The sequence below is a fragment of the Salvelinus alpinus genome, chromosome 1 (assembly GCF_045679555.1).
Source record: "Salvelinus alpinus chromosome 1, SLU_Salpinus.1, whole genome shotgun sequence".
In the NCBI taxonomy this organism is placed as follows: Eukaryota; Metazoa; Chordata; class Actinopteri; order Salmoniformes; family Salmonidae; genus Salvelinus; species Salvelinus alpinus.
In genome coordinates this window covers 51,653,620-51,672,598 of record NC_092086.1, presented here as the reverse complement: position 1 = coordinate 51,672,598, position 18,979 = coordinate 51,653,620, and the positions used below count along the sequence as shown (strand labels likewise).

The following is an 18,979-nucleotide window of genomic DNA, read 5'->3' as shown; positions in this document are numbered from 1 at the left end:
TGGGAGTTGAGGGGAACTACAGAGTCCTCCACCCTCTCTTACGCTGGCCTCGATTGTGTTCGTTTTCTCACTTCTGTTCAGATGTTTCTAGTTTTATTACATATACTTTTTTCAATTTGTTTCCGTTGCTTTAGTTTGGAAAAATAGTCGATTACCTTTTTTTTTCTGATCATGTTTTTTAATGCACAGATCTCATAAACAGCTACTAAATAAAGACAACATACTAACATGTAACGCATTACATGATGTAAGTAATAACTGTGCCAAACAAGTTTTAGTACTCAAAAAGAGAAAGAATAAGAATTTGGTTTTATCTGTTATGGATGACACCTGGTCTGTTCACTGAGTGGCTTAGTCTTCAACCCTCACACTTTGAAGCACTATAACATGAAATCCATGCTCGTTGTCTGTGGCAAAGCGAATGGCTCACTATTGTGTCCACAAACAAAATTCTCGAAATCTCTAAACTGAAGTCCTTTTTTATGCAATTTGAGTGATATGTCGACAAGCTATATTCATGGTCAACATTTGGCATGTGGACTGTTGATTATCCACTTATAAAACAAACCCACAACAATATGACAAAACTATTTTGAAACTTCCCATCAAAGCTTGTAGCTTAGCATTTTGACGACAGATTCAAGCTTTCGTAATGACGGCTATGATTATTGAGACAAAGATGCACAGCACAATGTTTTTTTCCTCATTGGTAGACTCTGGTCTTCACTTAAACGAGACATCATAGATGTGTGCTACAAAGATGAGACAAACCTCACACATAACTCGGACGCTACCTCAAGACTTAGCCATAAGATTGTTTTTATCAACCAGACAAGAGCAAACAGCGCATGTTACAGTATTTTCTTTCTTTCATTCATTCACTTTAATTTATTTTTTAATTTTAATTTTACCTCTACAGCTTTTGAGTTGGGACTGTAAAAATAACAATAAATACAGAGGGTGAAGTGGGGTGCAGGAGCAGGGAGGGAGAGGACTATGTGTGGGGAGTGACTGAGTCTATTATGGGCATCCTGTAGTAGGCCTGGGACATGTTGGTTTGAGTGATAAGGGGGCACTGAGGATTGGAAAAAAGTGAATACATGGGAAACTAAACCCTTGAGGCTCTTTTGGTGGAGCAGAGTTGTTCGGTCTCTCTTGAATGAGAACCCGAGGGCCCTGAAATTGCTTCTATCCCTCATTAGATTCACCACACTCTGTGACTGTTCCACATTTCTCCGTGACCTCTTCAGATAACCAGGTCCCCCATAGGCCCTCAACTTGGGGTCCTGAGGCCCAGTGTCCCACCCTCCTCCTCCCACAGTCCTCCTCCAGCTCTGCCCCTCTTCCATCTCTCCCGTTGTTTTCACTTCCTGAATCAAGGGGAACGATACCTGTAACCATGTAAATTCTTTGTTGATCTACCTCTTAGGGAAAAATTGGTAAAAGGTCAAATTAAAAAAGGACACAAAAAAGTTTAACATTTGAAAATGCTCAAATAAAAATTAAGTAAATGAATAAATAACTGGGTAGCTGCATCTCCATATACTGTAGTTCATAGTCTATTAAAGGAAAATAAAAAAAATTACTTCTTCCAAAGATGATTTTGTTTTCTCTGTTGTTAGAAGCTGTTTTGAAAGGATTATGAAATGGAAAAATTGAACTTAAGTGTTTGTTTTTCTCAAAAAAACAAGATAAACAAGATTTAATTATCCAATTGCATTTTTGTTCTTCATTAGATGTACGTTTTTAGCCTCAAAATTCTTTCTCTTTTTTTGTTTGATTTATTTTCTGATTGCTTTTTCAAATGACATAGGATTGTATTTCTTGTGTTTGGATGCATTAGGATTCTCTCTCTGTGAACTGCAACATAATAACACTCAGTAAAACCTTTTCAGAGCAGCATGATGTCTTAACGATTAGATTTTTATTTTTTATTTTGAATGATTAATTTGAAAAGAAAGGACCTGTTTAGCTGGTCAGTCTCCGGAGGAGCTGGAGGAGGAGGACATGGAGAGAGAGAGGCCCATCTATCGGGCTCTGCTGCCAGCCCTCCTCCACCTCTGGGGCCTTGGCCTTTCAACTTCTGCCCGCCTGATTTCTTTAGTTTTCATCAAGACTTGTTTTAAAACTCCTTGTAAACAAAACAGAGCATAGATATGAATGTGTTATTAAAAGATGAGAAAACCGGAACCCTCTTCTGTCTTGTGTGTTTGCTGTGTTGTCTTTTTTTCTCTATACAGTACCTCCACCACTGCCTTCTTCCCGCACTGTGGTCTTTACAGAAAAATTACGATTTAACCACAAAACTAGAATAACTCATTATATTTCTATGAGTGGAACAACATTTTATTTATTTAACCTTTATTTAACTAGGCAAGTCAGTTAAGAACAAATTCTCCTTTACAATGACGGCCTACCAAAAGGCCTCCTGCGGGGACGGGGGCCTGGGTTTAAAAATAAATAAAAAAATACAATATAAATATAGGACAAAAAAACACATTACAACACTACATAAAGAGAGACCTAAGACAACAACATAGTAAGGGAGCAACACATGACAACACAGCATGGTAGCAACACAACATAACAACAACATGGTAGCAACACAACATGGTAGCAGTACAAAACATTGTACAAACATTACTGGGCACAGACAACAGCACAAAGGGCAAGAAGGTAGAGACAACAATACATCACACAAAGCAGCCACAACTGTCAGTAAGATTGTCCATGATTGAGTCTTTGAATGAAGAGATTGAGATAAAACTGTCCAATTTGAGTGTCTGTTACAGCTCGTTCCCGTCGCTAGCTGCAGCGATCTGAAAAGAGGAGCGACCCAGGGACGTGTGTGCTTTGGGGACCTTTAACAGAATGTGACTGGCAGAACGGGTGTTGTATGTGGAGCATGAGGGCTGCAGTAGATACAGTTGAAGTCAGAAGTTTACATACACTTAGGTTGGAGTCATTAAAACTTGTTTTTCAACCACTCCACAAATTTCTTGTTAACAAACTATAGTTTTGGCAAGTTGGTTAGGACATCTACTTTGTGCATGACACAAGTAATTTCTCCAACAATTGTTTACAGACAGATTATTTCACATATAATTCACTGTATCACAATTCCAGTGGGTCAGACGTGTACATACACTAAGTTGACTGTGCCTTTAAACAGCTTGGAAAATTCCAGAAAATGAAGTCATGGCTTTAGAAGCTTCTGATAGACTAATTGACATAATTTGAGTCAATTGGAGTTGTACCTGTGGATGTATTTCAAGGCCTACCTTCAAACTCACTGCCTCTTTGCTTGACATCATGGGAAAATAAAAAGAAATCAGCCAAGAAATTGTAGACCTCCACAAGTCTGGTTCATCCTTGGGAGCAATTTCCAATTGCCTGAAGGTACCATGTTCATCTGTACAAACAATAGTATGCAAGTATAAACACCATGGGACCACGCAGCCCTCATACTGCTCAGGAAGGAGACGCCTTTCGTCTCCTAGAGATGAAGGTACTTTGGTGTGAAAAGTGCATATCAATCCCAGAACAACGGCAAAGGACCTTGTGAAGATGCTGAAGGAAACCAGTACAAAAGTATCTATATCCACAGTTAAACGAGTCCTATATCGACATAACCTGAAAGGCCGCTCAGCAAGGAAGAAACCACTGCTCCAAAACCGCCATAAAAAAGCCAGACTACGGTTTGCAACTGCACATGGGGACAAAGATTGTACTTTTTGGAGAAAATGTCATCTGGTCTGATGAAACAAAAATAGAACTGTTTGGCCATAATGACCATCGTCATGTTTGGAGGAAAAAGGGGGGACGCTTGCAAGCCGAAGAACACCATCTCAACCGTGACACACGGGGGTGGCAGCATCATGTTGTGGGATTGCTTTGCTGCAGGAGGGACAGGTGGACTTCACAAAATAGATGGCATCATGAGGGAGGAAAATTATGTGGATATATTGAAGCAACATCTCAAGACACCAGTCAGGAAGTCAAAGCTTGGTCGCAAATGGTTCTTCCAAATGGACAATGACCCCAAGCATACTTCCAAAGTTGTGGCAAAATGGCTTAAGGACAACAAAGTCAAGGTATTGGAGTGGCCATAGCAAATCCCTGACCTCCTGACCTCAATATTTGTGGACAGAACTGAAAAAGTGTGTGCGAGCAAGGAGGCCTACAAACCTGACTCAGTTACACCAGCTCTGTCAGGAAGAATGGGCCAAAATTCACCCAACTTATTGTGGGAAGCTTGTGGAAGGCTACCCAAAACATTTGACCCAAGTTAAACAATTTAAAGGCAATGCTAACAAATACTAATTTAGTGTATGTAAACTTCTGACTAACTGGGAATGTGATGAAATAAATAAAAGCTGAAATAAATCACTCTCTACTATTATTCTGACATTTCACAATCTTAAAATAATGGGCTGCTCCTAACTGACCTAAGATGGAATTTTTACTAGGGTTAAATGTCAGGAATTATGAAAAACTGAGTTAAAATGTATTTGGCTGAGGTGTATGAAAACTTCCAACTTAAACTGTATCTCAGATAGGGGGGAGTGAGGCCTAAGAGGGTTTTATAAATAAGCATCAACCAGTGGGTCTTGCGACGGGTATACAGAGATGACCAGTTTACAGAGGAGTATAGAGTGCAGTGATGTGTCCTGTAAGGAGCATTGGTGGAACACTATGTATCATATCACATCAAATGTCTCGATCTAGAGTTTGGAATTCCAATCAAAGATATCGATGAAGAGTCTAGGAACTCTATGGCTATTGAACTTTGCTGGAATAACTTAGAAGCAACCTAAAACACTGGTATCAACAAATATACAGTGGGGAGAACAAGTATTTGATACACTGCCGATTTTGCAGGTTTTCCTACTTACAAAGCATGTAGAGGTCTGTCATTTTTATCATAGGTACACTTCAACTGTGAGAGACGGAATCTAAAACAAAAATCCAGAAAATCACATTGTATGATTTTTAAGTAATTAATTTGCATTTTATTGCATGACATAAGTATTTGATCACCTACCAACCAGTAAGAATTCCGGCTCTCACAGACCTGTTAGTTTTTCTTTAAGAAGCCCTCCTGTTCTCCACTCATTACCTGTATTAACTGCACCTGTTTGAACTCGTTACCTGTATAAAAGACACCTGTCCACACACTCAATCAAACAGACTCCAACCTCTCCACAATGGCCAAGACCAGAGAGCTGTGTAAGGACATCAGGGATAAATTGTAGACCTGTACAAGGCTGGGATGGGCTACAGGACAATAGCCAAGCAGCTTGGTGAGAAGGCAACAACTGTTGGCACAATTATTAGAAAATGGAAGAAGTTCAAGATGACGGTCAATCACCCTCGGTCTGGGGCTCCATGCAAGATCTCACCTCGTGGGGCATCAATGATCATGAGGAATGTGAGGGATCAGCCCAGAACTACACGGCAGGACCTGGTCAATGACCTGAAGAGAGCTGGGACCACAGTCTCAAAGAAAACCATTAGTAACACACTACGCCGTCATGGATTAAAATCCTGCAGCGCACGCAAGGTCCCCCTGCTCAAGCCAGCGCATGTCCAGGCCCGTCTGAAGTTTGCCAATGACCATCTGGATGATCCAGAGGAGGAATGGGAGAAGGTCATGTGGTCTGATGAGACAAAAATAGAGCTTTTTGCTCTAAACTCCACTCGCCGTGTTTGGAGGAATAGAAGGATGAGTACAACCCCAAGAACACCATCCCAACCGTGAAGCATGGAGGTGGAAACATCATTCTTTGGGGATGCTTTTCTGCAAAGGGGACAGGACGACTGCACCGTATTGAAGGGAGGATGGATGGGGCCATGTATCGCGAGATCTTGACCAACAACCTCCTTCCCTCAGTAAGAGCATTGAAGATGGGTCGTGGCTGGGTCTTCCAGCATGACAACGACTCGAAACACACAGCCAGGGCAACTAAGGAGTGGCTCCGTAAGAAGCATCTCAAGGTCCTGGAGTGGCCTAGCCAGTCTCCAGACCTGAACCCAATAGAAAATCTTTGGAGGGAGCCGAAAGTCCGTATTGCCCAGTGACAGCCCCGAAACCTGAAGGATCTGGAGAAGGTCTGTATGGAGGAGTGGGCCAAAATCCCTGCTGCAGTGTGTGCAAACCTGGTCAAGAACTACAGGAAACGTATGATCTCTGTAATTGCAAACTAAGGTTTCTGTACCAAATATTCAGTTCTGCTTTTCTGATGTATCAAATACTTATGTCATGCAATAAAATGCAAATTAATTACTTAAAAATCATACAATGTGATTTTCTGGATTTTTGTTTTAGATTCCGTCTCTCATAGTTGAAGTGTACCTATGATAAAAATTACAGACCTCTACATGCTTTGTAAGTAGGAAAACCTGCAAAATCGGCAGTGTATCAAATACTTGTTCTCCCCACTGTACTTATTTAAGCCTATATACTCTCAGCAGGAGTTTACCAAAATGTTTTACTTTCTGAGGCAATGTGATCCTCTGACACATAGAATAATTATATAATGGGTACACACTTGGCTAGGTCAAGGTCCTATAATTATTTGTTTTACAGTCTATGAATTTAGCAGTACCCCCCTCTTATTAAAAAGAATACCCAGCTAGCACATAACGTTCTGAGAACCATGTTTCTTAGAGCTTGGTGAGAGCATGGTTGTTCTATGGTTATTTTGCATACAACCCCACAATTTTCTGGGCACAAGATACCCACATAAGAAACATGGTTCTCAGAATGTTAAGTGGGAATTTCAGTACTTCAGCATAACTTTTTCTGCACGTTTACTCATGGTTGTATTTAAAGTTAATGTTCTCAGAACATTAACCTATTTAATCCCATCGGTCACAATAGTGACCGTAAAAAATGTTTTTAGTTATAAGGCTCTAAAAATGTTACTGAATGATGTATCAATGCATTTCCAGCAAATATTGAAAAAGTAAAGGGTCTCAATGAAATATGTGCAGTGTCACATGTTTAGTGTAAATTGTCACATGACCAGAGCTGTTTACTTCCTGGTTGCACCATGAGAAGAGAATGGCTGCATCAAAGCTCCCAAACAAGAGGTTAGTGAAGTATGTTAACATAAAGATAGGACAAAGATTTTTGGTACACATCATCTTTAAGGTGTCTAGTATTGATATATGCATTTGCAATTACTCAACTTTGTTCAGTGTGGTCATAGAATGTGTAAACATGTTGACGGCAACAATAGTGACCGGTGGGATACCACAGTGCATCTAGGTATACACATAGTTATACACATACATAGTTCTTGTTTTACCTAACTTTCTACTCTGTTCTTTCTTTTAGTTTCACTTTGAGTCAAGTTCTGGATATGTTGGATCTAGGTGACTGCCCAGACAAGGCATGCAACATTGCAGTTATCCCTCAAAATGAGACAGATGCTGTCCTGAGTGATTGTGATAGCGATGGGTCAGATATGGACAGACCATTTGCCAGCCAGGCTGTTGAATGCATATGCTGAACCTATGCAAACAGATCATGACAGGAACAACGTTATCAAAATAGTGATGCACAAACTAATCTTGCACTTGGTTCTGAAGCCTCTATGATATATATATATATATATATATATATATATATATATATATATATATACACTCATTGTGCAGTGGCGCTTTTAAAATATATATATATATATATATATATATATACTGCTCAGAAAAATAAAGGGAACACTAAAATAACACATCCTAGATCTGAATGAATGAAATATTCTTATTAAATACTTTTTTCTTTACATAGTTGAATGTGCTGACAACAAAATCACACAAAAATGATCAATGGAAATTAAATTTATCAACCCATGGTGGTCTGGATTTGGAGTCACACTCAAAATTAAAGTGGAAAACCACACTACAGGCTGATCCAACTTTGATGTAATGTCCTTAAAACAAGTCAAAATGAGGCTCAGAAGTGTGTGTGGCCTCCACGTGCCTGTATGACCTCCCTACAACGCCTGGGCATGCTCCTGCTGAGGTGGCGGATGGTCTCCTGAGGGATCTCCTCCCAGACCTGGACTAAAGCATCCGCCAACTCCTGGACAGTCTGTGGTGCAACGTGGCGTTGGTGGATGGAGCGAGACATGATGTCCCAGATGTGCTCAATTGGATTCAGGTCTGGGGAACGGGCGGGCCAGTCCCATAGCATCAATGCCTTCCTCTTGCAGGAACTGCTGACACACTCCAGCCACATGAGGTCTAGCATTGTCTTGCATTAGGAGGAACCCAAGGCCAACGGCACCAGCATATGGTCTCACAAGGGGTCTGAGGATCTCATCTCGGTACCTAATGGCAGTCAGGCTACCTCTGGCGAGCACATGGAGGGCATGTGCGGCCCCCCAAAGAAATGCCACCCCACACCATGACTGACCCACCGCCAAACCGGTCATGCTGGAGGATGTTGCAGGCAGCAGAACGTTCTCCACGGCGTCTCCAGACTCTGTCACGTCTGTCACATGTGCTCATGTGCTCAGTGTGAACCTGCTTTCATCTGTGAAGAGCACAGGGCGCCAGTGGCGAATTCGCCAATCTTGGTGTTCTCTGGCAAATGCCAAACGTCCTGTACGGTGTTGGGCTGTAAGCACAACCCCCACCTGTGGACGTCGGGCCCTCATACCACCCTCATGGAGTCTGTTTCTGACCGTTTGAGCAGACACATGCACATTTGTGGCCTGCTGGAGGTCATTTTGCAGGGCACTGACAGTGCTCCACCTGCTCCTCCTTGCACAAAGGCGGAGGTAGCGGTCCTGCTGCTGGGTTGTTGCCCTCCTACGGCCTCCTCCACGTCTCCTGATGTACTGGCCTGTCTCCTGGTAGCGCCTCCATGCTCTGGACACTACGCTGACAGACACAGCAAACCTTCTTGCCACAGCTCGCATTGATGTGCCATCCTGGATGAGCTGCACTACCTGAGCCACTTGTGTGGGTTGTAGACTCCGTCTCATGCTACCACTAGAGTGAAAGCACCGCCAGCATTCAAAAGTGACCAAAACATCAGCCAGGAAGCATAGGAACTGAGAAGTGGTCTGTGGTCACCACCTGCAGAACCACTCCTTTATTGGGTGTGTCTTGCTAATTGCCTATAATTTCCACCTTTTGTCTATTCCATTTGCACAACAGCATGTGAAATTTATTGTCAATCAGTGTTGCTTCCTAAGTGGACAGTTTGATTTCACAGAAGTGTGATTGACTTGGAGTTACATTGTGTTGTTTAAGTGTTCCCTTTATTTTTTTAAGCAGTGTATATATGTGTGTGTGTGTATATATATATACACACATATATACACTGCTCAAAAAAATAAAGGGAACACTTAAACAACACAATATATATATATATAATTGTTTTTTGTTCAGTGTAGGCCTCTACTTGAATGCATATTCTACAGGCTACCTCTATCCTAAATGTTACCTTTATGTTCAGTGGGAATGAATCACACGACTGCTATATAGTTGTTAGTGAATGTTGCACTAAAATATCACAATGACAATGTTACCATGAATATTGCACTAAAGTACAAGTTCAACTGTTACAATAAAGTTACAATATAAATGTTTCAATACATGTTGCACTAAAGTAACAATGTTGAAATACGTTGATGGTTGTTTTTTTGTCTTTGCTCTCAGTATTCATATCGTGTTGTATAGGGGTTTTTGAGGTGTAAAATAGTCACACTAGAATGTGACGTGGCAATGCTGGGGACTGCTAGTGACAGAGTTTTAAATGTGTTAATAACTGGGTTGGGATATATAAGAATTTTGATAACTGCATAGGAGAAATATGTTAATTCAGTGTATGTAACATTATCCCACCGGTCACAATTGTGACCGACCATAAAACACACTTTTTCACCTACTTTTCCATTAAAATGTAATAAAATAATGATTGATTACTTCAAAGGTTTACTAATGACACTTGATTTGGATATTTTCATGTCTGGGAAAAATTCGGGATTAAATGGGTTAAGACATTTTTTCATAAAAACCACAAGAAAACATTGGTAACGTTTAAAGAACGTTCTAAGAATGTTATTTAAAAAGCTGTACATTCCGTTCTCAGCTCCAACAAAACTCTCCATCCTCTGTCTTATTAAGTGTGTTTAGGTGCGTTAGCCGAGCACACTAATTGGCAACACCTGATCTTAATGAGTGCTTGTTTCTTTTTAAATGGGGACTGTTAAAATACACATACAATGCTAGCTCCATCCTGGTGGCGCTGTGGACTAATTCCATGGATAGAAAACAGAAGATCATAGGTTAGAGCCTCACTGACTCTGTGCCACAATTTTTTTTAAATATGTTTTTGCATGATTAATGCCTTAGCAAAATAATTTCCATGTGTCCTATTTGTGCTTGGAGTTCAAAACAGTTGACCCAAACTGAGCTAGCAGTGTTATTAAAAGTCTTATTAAAACATTCAGTGAAAGTTAAGGAAGTTATTCTAAAACCTCCAAATAACATTTCCAGCCTCAGAACGTTAATAAAAAAACCCAGGAAAACTTTCAGAAAACCATAGAAAAACATTGTCAGAACCTGCAACCTAAAAATGAACGTTCTTAGAACAAGCTAAATGTTCACTTCCGTTCTCAGAACGTTTAAAACCTTTCAGTTTTACCGGTCAGGAAACGTATGACTTCGTTCCCAGAACCAATGTGAAACCAAACACTTACATTCCCACAACTTCCAAGGAACCAAATGTGCTAGCTTGGTAGTGTCCTGACTGAAATGTCACTAATAATACCTGTTTTAGACCAGCACTGTGGCGTGTATTTTTGTCTAAAATAGTTCGGTAGTCAGGAGCCTGTGCTGCTAATAAATACATTTGAAAAAATCTAGGAAAATGAAAAAGCAGACAATTTTTATGCTTTTACATAGATTTTCTTATAAATGTTGCCTTTTATGGTTATGAAAGAAGCCGCTCCCCTTTTCATGACGTATGACCTACTTTCAACCTAATTGGACAATAATCTATCCAATCACATTCCACGTTGTACAGCGGTCGCTGAATTTTGAAAAACAGAATGGCTACTGAGGCTGTTCAAGCGTAAGTTCCCTAAGCATTTTTATCAAATTGAATAATCTTATGCGATGTATTTCAACTCTATTCCGTAATATCGTGCCTTTCGTCAAATTATGAATCGCGGTAAGGCTTCTTATAATAGCCTAGTTAATTGTAAATCCCTAAAAATAACTGTCAATATGTGAGTGGCTAGACAAGCAAGTTAGCTGCGAACGTTAGCTAGCTTTTCTTAGTTTGACTCTGAACCATCGTTTTCAGGTTGCTTGAAAGATGCGACCATGTACATTTGGATTTGTACGATATGGCAGAGCACCAGGAGGGTGGAGAAGCGGAGTTGATGGTGGCCTACCTAACTGTGAGTAGGTTAACACCTCACCTACTTTAGACACTTTGAAATGCTTGGCCAAACAACTCGTCAAAATGTTGGAGATGGTCAAATAAAAATATATGCATTGCATTAATTACACTTATAAGTACTATCTGTGTTGTTCAGGAGAGTCGTAGCAAACAGAAGATTTTGGGCAGACAGTTGTTTGTGCTTGATGACATGATGCAGCTTCTGGAGAGACTGGAGACAACTGACCAGCTGTTTAATGAATCCTGCCCCCCAAACCCTGGTAACACACAGATACACATCCAACACATAATCAGCAATAATTCCACTCAAGATATCCTTACTTCCATGGCCTCTTAGTACCACTTAATAGTACTCCGAGGGGTTAGGTCTACCCCTTTTGTAGTACTTTTGTAAATGACTAGTCTTCTGTGTACAGGCAATGAGGCTCACAGCTGCTGGAAGGTCCTGAAAAGTGAATATAAAGAGGGAGTCCAGGAGGTGGAGGCACTCATTAGCACCTTACGGGACATGATGGACAAATTGCACCACAAACGGGACAGACTGACAGACCTAGTCACAGCACTAGAAAATAAGGTATACATGCACTTATGATGCATTCTCACGGACACACACACACTTTAGTCTGTACGGTGACTTTCCAATAAAAAAAAAAAAAGAGAGCAACGGTCCTCTCACAATTTGCAGACTTTCGACGGACATGGTCTTTTGTATGGTTACTTTGTATCAGTCCTGTGCCATGTTTTGGATATGTAATGTCTTTCCACATCTCTCCCATAGAAAGATCTCAGCCTGCAGATGGGGGAGTCTCTGCAGACAGCCTACAATGCCTTGCGTGTGTGTGAGGGGCAGCTGGCCCAGCTGAGGACGGAGACAGACGCCACACTGGACCGCTCGGCTGACTGGCAGCACCTGAGAGACGCGTGAGTGACAAGCAGCTCTATCCACCAATCATACATCCTTGCAGAGACATGTCCTATTTCTATTCTCCCACCTCCGCTAATTTGCCCTGACTTTAGTCTTGAGCTGCCACACTTCCATATTGTTCACTCCGGTGTTAGAACTCTCATTCAATGTCCCATTTCATAATGAACGTGAGAAAGACACAAATTTAGGTTTTCCCCAGTCTAAAATCAAACCAGAACCCCTAACCTAGTCCCTTGGTAATTCCAAATGAGGGTGGGCACCTGACTGCCCTGCTCCAGTCCATACTCACCTCTGTCTCCTGTCCCCAGCCTGCAGGGCTATGTGGAGGAGACACAGGGGGTGATGCAGTGTAGGCTGCTGTCGGTGGGGTCCTCAGAGCTGTGTGTGGAACTGAGGCCCCGCTCCTGTGGGTCCTCTGGCCAGCTGGAGCCCCTCAGTCTGACTGTCACTTGGAGCCCTGATGACCACTTCCACCTCCAGGTAAACAATACAGCTGACCTCCGACCTGGGTGGTATTCATTAGGAACCAAACAAAATGTGTTGGGACCTTCCTGAATTTCTCCAATACAAACTCTTGTTTTAGTTGCAAAAAGTTTTCAGTTTCGAGTAATCGGTTTCCGTTGCAAAACATTTTGCTACGGTGTGCGACAAATTAATACACTCCTGGTTTGGTTTCTGGTCCTTGGACATATTTTCCTGGTACGATTCCATCCTAGTGCCTACGCCTCTTCTCCTTAGCTCCCCCTGAGCCCCTTTGCATTCCTTGTTTCCTAGATGGGAATCGTTGTTAGATTTAGCCAAGTAAGATATCTGTCTACATTATCTGTTTTTGGCACCTATTGAGAAAATAACATTTTTTGCCACCGTTAGTCACAACCCCCATTTTGTCCCTCTCTCCCTCCCTCTAGGTGTATCAGGGTACTGCAGGGCTGTTAGAGGTGTCAATGAAGGGTTGCCTTTCTCATCTCAGTGCTGCCTTGCTGGAGGTCATGCAGTGTTACACCAGCCAGGGAGAGATGCTGGCTGAGATCCAGGCCCTGCATTCCAGGTACACACACACACACACAGTGCCTATAAAGATCAGTCAGTGATGATAGAAGCGAGACCCTTGATGTTCAATGATAAAGTGGAATGATGTTTCTTTCTGAGACTGAATCCTGTTGCTGTTTGAATGGCCTTACCACATGATCTGAAACATTAAAAGCAGCCGTCTGACTATATCTCACTGCCTCTCTTGGTGAGGGATCATTGAGACACACACACTTACAAAAACCAATGTAAAACAGTTGTATACAGTCGATCAGATCAACACACTCAAACTGAGCAATTTCTGCAAACTAAAACGTGGAGTAGCACTCAACAACCATAACTTGCTCAGCTACGAACCCATCAAAGATTGTTTTTAATGACCCCAGACAGAATATCTTCAGTATTCTGAACTACTCAGTTCTACTGAAGGTGAGTCGAAGTTGCCAGCAAATATTGAGTACCTTTCCCATGCATTCTCAATCACACTGGAACACTGTTTATGTTCATAATATTGCTTATACTCCAACACTTCTAAGCAAGAATTAGTCTGTGAGAGCTTATTCGTATCTGTGGACATTTTCATATTCCAAACACAATGACACATGATGACGTTTTCATTCTTAAACACCTGTGTTTGACATGGTGTGTATTTCTCCTGTGTGTAGGTTTGCTATAGACTGGCGTCCAGGCCAGAGACTGCTAGTGTTCCTGAAGACTGCCTCTAGTGTGTGTAACCTGGGGGTGGAGGAGGGCTACCCCTCCAGAGGCACAGCTACACTCATCTCTGTACGCAGGGACGGAGAACTGGTCGACAACGCTGTCCTACAGGTAAAACGTTCATCGCCATTACCTGTTTATTGATGTGTTGAGGCCCATTTGAAATGGTATTAGCAAACACCTTTTTTAGCAAAGATGGAGCATGGTCCTTGCCCTTCAAGTTATCTACCCTTAAACATGAATTATTTTGTTCTTGAAGTTATTATTTACCCTCTGGGGTCAGTATTCTTTTGGAGATCCCTTTAAAATGTGAAATCCACAGCTACAAATAACCATGTAAGTGGTATTGATTTGTACATTCCGTTACAATGTGAGGCATGTTGTTTGAATTTGCAGCCTCCCCAGAAGACCCCCTCTCTGACAGAGTGGCTGGAGTTCCTCTCCTCCAGTCCATACGTCTGACCATCCTCTCTATTCTACACAGAGGAAGTGGCTGTTTCTCTCCATGGTCACTAAATGGCGCCCTTGCCTCTCTAATATGTAAATATTAGGAATGTAACAAATTACTTATATTCATTGGTCCAGGTTCATTTTTTTTTAAAGATACTAGTGCATGGTTCTGCAGGAGACCAAACCAATCCAAATTAAGCGTGCGTCGTTCAGAAAACTTATTCAAATGTTACAATCAACAGTTCGCTGATGTTTTTCACTCATTGTTTTATTCAAAAAATAGCTCTTATGTGTTGTGACTGAGTTAATGCGTCCTCCTGAACCTTTATGCGTGTAACTGCATATGACTGTCAGATAATTGTGAGCACAGTGCAGGAAGAGACAGCTGCATGCGCCAACTAGAGGTAGGCCTATCCCTGTTCTAATAGGCTGTTCTTACATCAGCGCGGCACCTTCAGCATTCAGATGCTTTGAAAATGGCTTTCACAATGTCATCATAGGGTTTATTAGTTGAGTGACAACCATTGTAATTTGCTGGGACATTGTTACCAAATGCTATGTATAATATATATTTTTGTACTGGAGTTGTGTAGTCTACCGGATTGGACACACCACGCATCGAACTGTTGATTGGAGTTATCAATCATTCCGATTTTTAGATTGTTCATGTCACCATAATAAATAGTTTCGGTAGTTTTTTCTTTAAACAGTCAGTGTATTTGATAATTTCTACATGAATTGGGTCATTTCATAAAGGACCTCAGTCATTTTTGAGAGCTGCGCATGGTCACATTCATTGGTCAGAGCAGGATAAGCTCTCCATAACATTCCAAACGGTCTAAACCATTTGCTTTTGAGACAGTTAAAATCCAACGCTGCATTATATTAAAACATGTTGAGCTTGTACTATCTGCAAAAATGAGAAGTTAATGAGTGGGTGATGGTGATTGCAGATTTTTTTTAAATTAAAAAGTGGGTGGACAAAAAGCATAAATTGCCCTTACCCCTAATCTGATGATAGTGGGGTGGTAGATGCTCAGTCGGCCCTGTGGCTCAGCTCATGTGCCTATATCATTGATATTGACACACTAACAGAGGGACTCTCAGCTTCTAGAAGTAATCTCAGACACATCCAGCTCAGATAGGCCCAGCTCCTGAGCTCTAATCATTAGCAGATATTATTTTAAAATGGAAAATGAATGTGTTCATGCAACAAAAAAAATACTATATAGAAATGAATCACGTCAATTCATTCCCCTAATCAAACAGAATCATTTAAGACTTAAACATATCGTTCCTGTATCATATCAGAGCCCATGTATCTAGATGCGTATCGAATCATTCATGAAGGGAGAGCTGCACATCCCTAGTAAATATCTCATGACTCTATCTAATGTTGCTCTGTTTTGTCTTCTAGCTGTATCTGTTGTCTTGTCTATGTATTGTTGTAACAATATTACAACTCGCATGTAAATAAATAACATACCATTTTGGTGAATGTTTTTGGTTTTCTTCATATTTAGACTTAAAGAAAAGGTGACAAATAAATCACATTGTGATGAATGAAGAGTGCAACTTTTATTTCTTTATCAAAGTTTAGGCTCTTTTAGTCATCAGCACTCCTATAACTACTAGAGTAGTAACTATGTACACTGCATAGATCCTGTGGCTGGGCCTCTGAATTATTTTGCTCCCAGTAGGCGGACATCATGTGGTTAGATAATCTATGGGTTGACAGACAGCGCCTATGGCTCTGGACAAAGTCAACCCTGAAAGCTGTCAAAAGCCTGAAGAGAAATGGCCTGAGATCTGAGATGGGTCTTCAATGGCTTCCACAAGCAATGTTATATTTCTTTCCACCTGACTTTGTAACTTAACGTACAAGCTGTTGACAACCTGCTGTCATATTCTTGAAAAGACATGCCCTTTGGTGGTTTGTCTGAGCTACTTGGCACTTCGACTCGAGAGCCTGCTCTCCCTCTCGTTTTTCATGCTGTCACAGTTACCCTCCCTGCTTCATGCTTCGCTCCTCATTCCTCACCTGCTGACTTTCAATTGGCTCCCCGGGATGCAGCAGGCGGGGCCAATGTTGGAGCTGTGAAAAATTGGTTATGTGAACGGTTTGACCCACTTCTGATCCATGCAGCAGCTTCTGCAGTTATTAGGTTACATTCTCCTCTCCTCACTTCGGGGTTGGGTGGGTTGATAATCCTCTTCAGAGAGCAGATTCCACTCCACTGTGGACGCAAGTGAAAGGAATCTTCTTTTTCTGTCTTCAATGTGATGCAGTATTCTCACCAATAAGCATCAGTCGTACTTTGTTTTTGTCCCCAGTAATACCCGTGTCTAGTGACTGGGAGCTCCCTAGCTTTCCCTAGGGCAGTTTTAAACAGACAATTACTTGTTTATATTATAGAGGTGTTTAGCAGTTATAATGCATTCGGATAGTATTCAGACCTCTTGACTTTTTCCAAATTGTTACGTTACAGCCTTGTTCAAAAATGGATAAACAAACATGTTCTTAATCAATCTACACACAATACCCCTTAATGACAAAGCAGAAACAGGTCTTTAGACATTTTTGCAAATGTATTAAAAATAAGTAAACGATACCTTACTTACGTTAGTATTCAGACCCTTTGCTATGAGACTCAAAATTGAGCTCAGATGCATCATGTTTCCATTGATCATCCTTGATGTTTCTACAACTTGGTTGGAGTCCACCATTGGTATATTCAGTTGATTTGACATGATTTGGAAAGGCACACGCTTGTCTATATAAGGTCCCACAGTTGACAGTGCATGTCAGAGCAAAAACCAAGCCATGCGGTGGAAGTATTTGTCCTTAGATCTCCGAGACAGGATTGTGTCAAAGCACAGATCTGGGGAAGGGTACCGAAAAATGTCTGCATTGAAGGTCCCAAAGAACACAGTGGCCTACATCATTCTTAAATGGAAGAAATTTGGAACCACAAAGACTCTTCCTAGAGCTGGCCGCCCGGCCACACTGAGCAATCGGGGGAGAAGGGGCTTGATCAGGGAGGTGTCCAAGAACTTGATGGTCACTCTGACAGGGATCGGAGATGGTCACTCTGTGGAGATCGGAGAACCTTCCAGGACAACCATCTCTGCAGCACTCCACCAATGAGGCCTTTGGTAGAGTGGCCAGACGGAAGCCAATCCTCAGTACAAGGCACACGACAGCCCACTTGGAGTTTGCCTAAATGCACCCAAAGGACTCTGACCATGGAAAAAAGATTATGTTCTGATGAAACCAAGATTGAACTCTTTGGCCTGAATGACAAGCGTCATGTCTGGAGGAAACCTGCCACCATCCCTACGGTGAAGCATGGTGGTGGCAGCATCATGCTGTGGGGATATTTTTCAGCTGCAGGGACTGGGAGACTTGTCAGGATCGAGGTAAAGATGAACAGAGCAAAGTACAGAGATCCTTGATGAAAACCTGCTTCAGAGCGCTCAGGACCTCAGACTAGGGCGAATGTTCACTTTCCAACAGGACAGCGACATAAGCACACAGCCAAGACAACGCAGGAGTGGCTTCGGGACAAGTCTCAATGTCCTTGAGACCCAGCCAGAGCCCGGACTTGAACCTGATCGAACATCTCTGGAGAGACCTGAAAATAGCTGTGCAGCGATGCTCCCCATCCAACATGACAGAGCTTGATAGGATCTTCAGAGAAGATTGGGAGAATCTCCCCAATTACAGGTGTGCCAAGCTTGTAGCAACATACCAAAGAGGCTGTAATCGCTGCCAAAGGTGCTTCAAGAAAGTACTGAGTAAAGGGTCTGAATACTTATGTAAATGTGATATTTCCAGGTTTAAAAATAAATAAAATTGCTAAAAATCTCAACCTGTTTTTCCTTTGTCATTGGGGTATTGTGTGTAGGTTGAGGGGAAAAAAACGATTTGATCAATTTTCGATTAAGCCTGTAACAAAAATGTGGGAAAAGTCAAGGGGTCTGAATACTTTCCAAATGCGCTGTATATACAGTATATTACAAATTGCTCTCATTAATGAAAACCTTGTGTCCATGGAAATGTTCCTACCCATACATAATTATTACAATCTAGTTTCTAACCTACGATTTGTCTGCAGGACTGTAGCTCATTGACTTTTGCAAACCAAATCATTGTGTTACATTTGGTATGTTTTTCATCCGAGCACTAGTGTCATACCCTTACTTGGTAACAATTACTTTGCAGATAGCGCTCAACAATTCTGCATTTTGGTTAGCTACAGTATATTTGACTATTGGCTACAATGCAGAACATATACTGTACTTTGTGGTTGTGGTCATGACGGGATGCGGAAACATAACAGGAACATGAGAAATGTTTTGAGTGGTTTTATAAATGGGGAAGATTTACACTTACTTGTAGTGTGTTCTGTGAAATAATTATAGACAAG

At 41.5% G+C, this 18,979-nt stretch overlaps 1 protein-coding gene across 3 annotated transcripts; it reads left to right on the top strand.

The window, feature by feature from the left end:
- Nucleotides 1-10,992: 10,992 nt before the first annotated feature.
- Nucleotides 10,993-16,047, top strand: LOC139579680 (uncharacterized). 3 transcript variants are annotated; one of them, XM_071408526.1, is made up of 9 exons: nt 10,993-11,095; nt 11,330-11,426; nt 11,565-11,688; nt 11,845-12,002; nt 12,207-12,349; nt 12,662-12,833; nt 13,262-13,401; nt 14,048-14,210; nt 14,496-16,047. In XM_071408526.1, exons 1-9 carry the CDS (start codon nt 11,073-11,075, stop codon nt 14,559-14,561), a joined length of 1,086 nt encoding a protein of 361 aa, XP_071264627.1. In that variant the 5' UTR covers nt 10,993-11,072; the 3' UTR covers nt 14,562-16,047. The 3 variants fall into 3 exon arrangements, with proteins under 3 accessions (XP_071264627.1, XP_071264632.1, XP_071264630.1); XM_071408529.1 differs by lacking the exon at nt 10,993-11,095 and adding an exon at nt 11,130-11,194; XM_071408531.1 differs by lacking the exons at nt 11,565-11,688; nt 11,845-12,002.
- The last annotated feature ends 2,932 nt before the right edge of the window (nt 16,048-18,979 follow it).

Excerpts from the sequence above, each read along its gene's own strand:
- LOC139579680 (XM_071408526.1), top strand. The coding sequence starts at position 11,073 with ATGGCTACTGAGGCTGTTCAAGC. Across the intron at positions 11,096-11,329 it reads GCTACTGAGGCTGTTCAAGC|GTTGCTTGAAAGATGCGACC; the intron begins GTAAGTTCCCTA and ends CATCGTTTTCAG. Across the intron at positions 11,689-11,844 it reads ATCCTGCCCCCCAAACCCTG|GCAATGAGGCTCACAGCTGC; the intron begins GTAACACACAGA and ends TTCTGTGTACAG.